The sequence below is a fragment of the Pundamilia nyererei genome, unplaced genomic scaffold (assembly GCF_000239375.1).
Source record: "Pundamilia nyererei isolate P.nyererei 1_Seehausen unplaced genomic scaffold, PunNye1.0 scaffold00256, whole genome shotgun sequence".
NCBI classification, from domain to species: domain Eukaryota; kingdom Metazoa; phylum Chordata; class Actinopteri; order Cichliformes; family Cichlidae; genus Pundamilia; species Pundamilia nyererei.
The window spans coordinates 149,377-152,223 of record NW_005187657.1 but is presented as its reverse complement, the minus strand read 5'-3'; the positions used below and the strand labels follow the sequence as shown (position 1 = coordinate 152,223).

At 43.9% G+C, this 2,847-nt stretch overlaps 1 protein-coding gene across 3 annotated transcripts in view; it reads right to left on the bottom strand.

Moving 5' to 3' along the window:
• piezo1 (piezo type mechanosensitive ion channel component 1 (Er blood group)) overlaps positions 1 to 2,847 on the bottom strand; it is an 80,554-nt gene that overhangs the window by 29,965 nt on the left and 47,742 nt on the right. For all 3 annotated transcript variants that reach the window (XM_005749839.1, XM_005749840.1, XM_005749841.1), the window contains exons 26-30: positions 2,101 to 2,197; positions 1,755 to 1,920; positions 1,071 to 1,160; positions 868 to 950; positions 287 to 364 (exon numbers count right to left, since the gene is read on the bottom strand). In XM_005749839.1, coding sequence (XP_005749896.1) covers positions 287 to 364; positions 868 to 950; positions 1,071 to 1,160; positions 1,755 to 1,920; positions 2,101 to 2,197 — 514 coding nt within the window. The remainder of the gene's footprint in view (positions 1 to 286; positions 365 to 867; positions 951 to 1,070; positions 1,161 to 1,754; positions 1,921 to 2,100; positions 2,198 to 2,847) is intronic.

Sequence of the window (2,847 nt, the reverse complement as noted above, 5' to 3'; positions counted from 1 at the left end):
GCATACAGAGACTGCATACATAGACTGCATACAGAGACCGCTTACAGAGACTGCATACAGAGACTGCATACAGAGACCGCATACAGAGACCGCATACAGAGACTGCATACAGAGACTGCATACAGAGACCGCATACAGAGACTGCATACAGAGACTGTTCTACTACTAAGACTACAGATCTGTAGCCAAGCCTGGAGCTCTGTCTGTTGTTTAGACAGACAGAGCTCTTGGGTTTGGGTTATTTGTATGGTTTTCTACATATCAGTATCGTCTCCATCCAGGCTACCTGCAGCATGGTCCAACCACGGCTGGTACCACAGCTTCTTCCTGGACCTCTTTTTTCCTGTCTGCATCTCTGGATCATCTGGAATGAAAACAGAAGTTCAAAGAGCTTTTAGGACAGACTCACTGCGGGGATGCGAAGCTTAGAGTTGCACTAGCAGTTCTACTAGGAGAAGTCTGGCAAGTGTTTTCATCTTTTTTGGGGGAAACAATCTTCCTAATACAAGTGGTCCTAAAACGACACAGAAGGAAGAACAGAAATACAAAAGAAGAGTAAACGTTAAGGGTGTAATGTGAAGCTAACTCACGTGCAGCACAGAGAAGTTTTATTGACTAACAGAAGTGAAGAAAAAATGTACAGAACAGGAAGGAATACAATGAAGGGAAATCAGGACACCGAGGCAGGAAAGAGGATGAGGAGACAGCAAATATGCTTCTGCAAATAAACATTTTTACAAAGCACAAATAACAGAAAGTGTTGTAGAAAGAAAAGAAGCCGTATCTAACGTATGTAATTGATTTCAGATGACACTGATTAAACTTCTGGCAGTGACAGGAAACACACGGCAGTAAAAAGAGCCGCACCGACAGCCGGGCTTTCTTTGGAGCTTTCACTTATTTTGTGTCCATATTTGTACTTCTGCTGCTTGGATCGAATTCTCTGCATCCTGAGGACAAAAGAAGAGAAGGACACGGACTTCATTTCTGTGATGCTTTGTTTCTGAACACTCTCATTTTCAGGGTTTCTTAGAATTTGCGATATATTTTCCATTGCTGTGAGCACTTACGATCTCTTGAGTTGCGACAGCGATTTCTTCTCAGCTTGTTGGTGGAACTTGATGTTCTTCACAATACTGGCTCTAAAGAGCTCGAAACCCCTGAGAGGAAAAGGTCAGTTAGTGCCATCAGCAGTTTACAGCCAGGAACCAGGTCGTTTCATGTTTGTGAACAAAAGTGTGTGCGTGTAAATACAGGTGTCAGTATAGCTGCCACCTGCTGTCCCAGCTGGTTATGGCCACAGCCTTTTTTCAAAATGTTAAATATGAAATGAGTATTACTGAGCAGCGGACAGGGTGATTGTCACGGTGACAGCACATTAACAGTGCACTATGACAGTGAGGTGAGCAGACTTTGAAGTGATGAAACATGTTTTTGGCAGACGCTGTGTCACTGATACCCGTGCACATTGCTTCAGGCCAGGTCACGCACACACTTTGTGCCAAATATTTCGGTCAGCACGTGCAACATTTTAGATTTCAAATATTGCCGGTGAATGCACCAAATAACCACAATGGTAATATCTGCAGCGCTTCTGTGGTCAGGTGAAATATGAATCGTCTAGATTTGTTGTGTCTTTGGCATCGCGATAAATATAACTTGTGAGTAATTAAAGCATTTTCAAAACTTCTTTTGGGTAAATTCAGGACATGCATGTTTACATGATGTCAGTCAGCGATGTCACCGAGTCGTACCTCGAGGCCTGTTTGGCAGAAGCCTGCAGTTCAGTTGTCACATGAAGGAAGTAGAAACTGAGGAAGATCCTTCTCTGCAGCAGCAGGCACAGGAAGCAAATACTGTCCCACATTATTCCGGCTTCTTCTACTGGGAGACTGCACGTCTTGTCACTAACTGCTTGTGCTGTCAAGAAATCCAAAGAAAGTAAATGTGAATTTTGCAGAACATCAATCCCCATCAGAATTAAAGCTTTTTAAAATACCAAGTACAACCAAGACTCATTTCATATTGTACAGACTGAAGGCACAACGTTCAGTCTGAGTAGAAACTGATACGGCAGCTCAAGTATTTTTAAAAACTTACGATCATAGTATCCTTTGACTGTGCATACCAAGCTGAAGAGTTGGATGACCCAGCAGAAGCCCTTCTGCATCTCAAACACAAACACACATGCCAGGATCTGAAACACACAAACACACATAAGCACAGTCAGTATTTCTATATGTGACGTTTTGTATACACAGATTCCAAACTTGTTCTTTATATCGTGATATCACAAAGTGATGAGGCGTCTCTGTGGGACACAGAACCTCTGCTGTCATTTCTTTATAGGAGCCTTTGAAAAAGCCACTGACGAGAGACAGCTTCACAGGACTCTCAATGACAACATCTAACACTTTGTGAGTCCTGCTTTACCAGACCGTGTTAATCACATCGACCTAGCAACCAGGTACCCGCCCCCTGACGACCTCCGTATTCCTCGACCGGTTGGTGAGTGGTTACTGGAGTACGCTGGCTGAAAGCGATCGCAAAGCCTTGGTCACAGCAGTTTAATGGGCAAAGCTGATTTGTCTGCAAACACTCCCTAAACAACGAGCAAGTGTTTGAACTGGTCAACTGGCTGGTTGTGTTCTACCTGAGCACCTGAACTCAAAGTAAAAGCAAACGCGTTTGAAGAGGTGGAACACACCTAGCACTGTGGACCTATTTCAGCCTCAATCGCCTCAATAACCTCCAGAAACCACTCGCCATCTGGTTGAGGAATACACATTTTCCCCTAGCAGTCGATGTCACTGACCATCGTCTGTCCTTGTGTGACTGAGGCTTTAG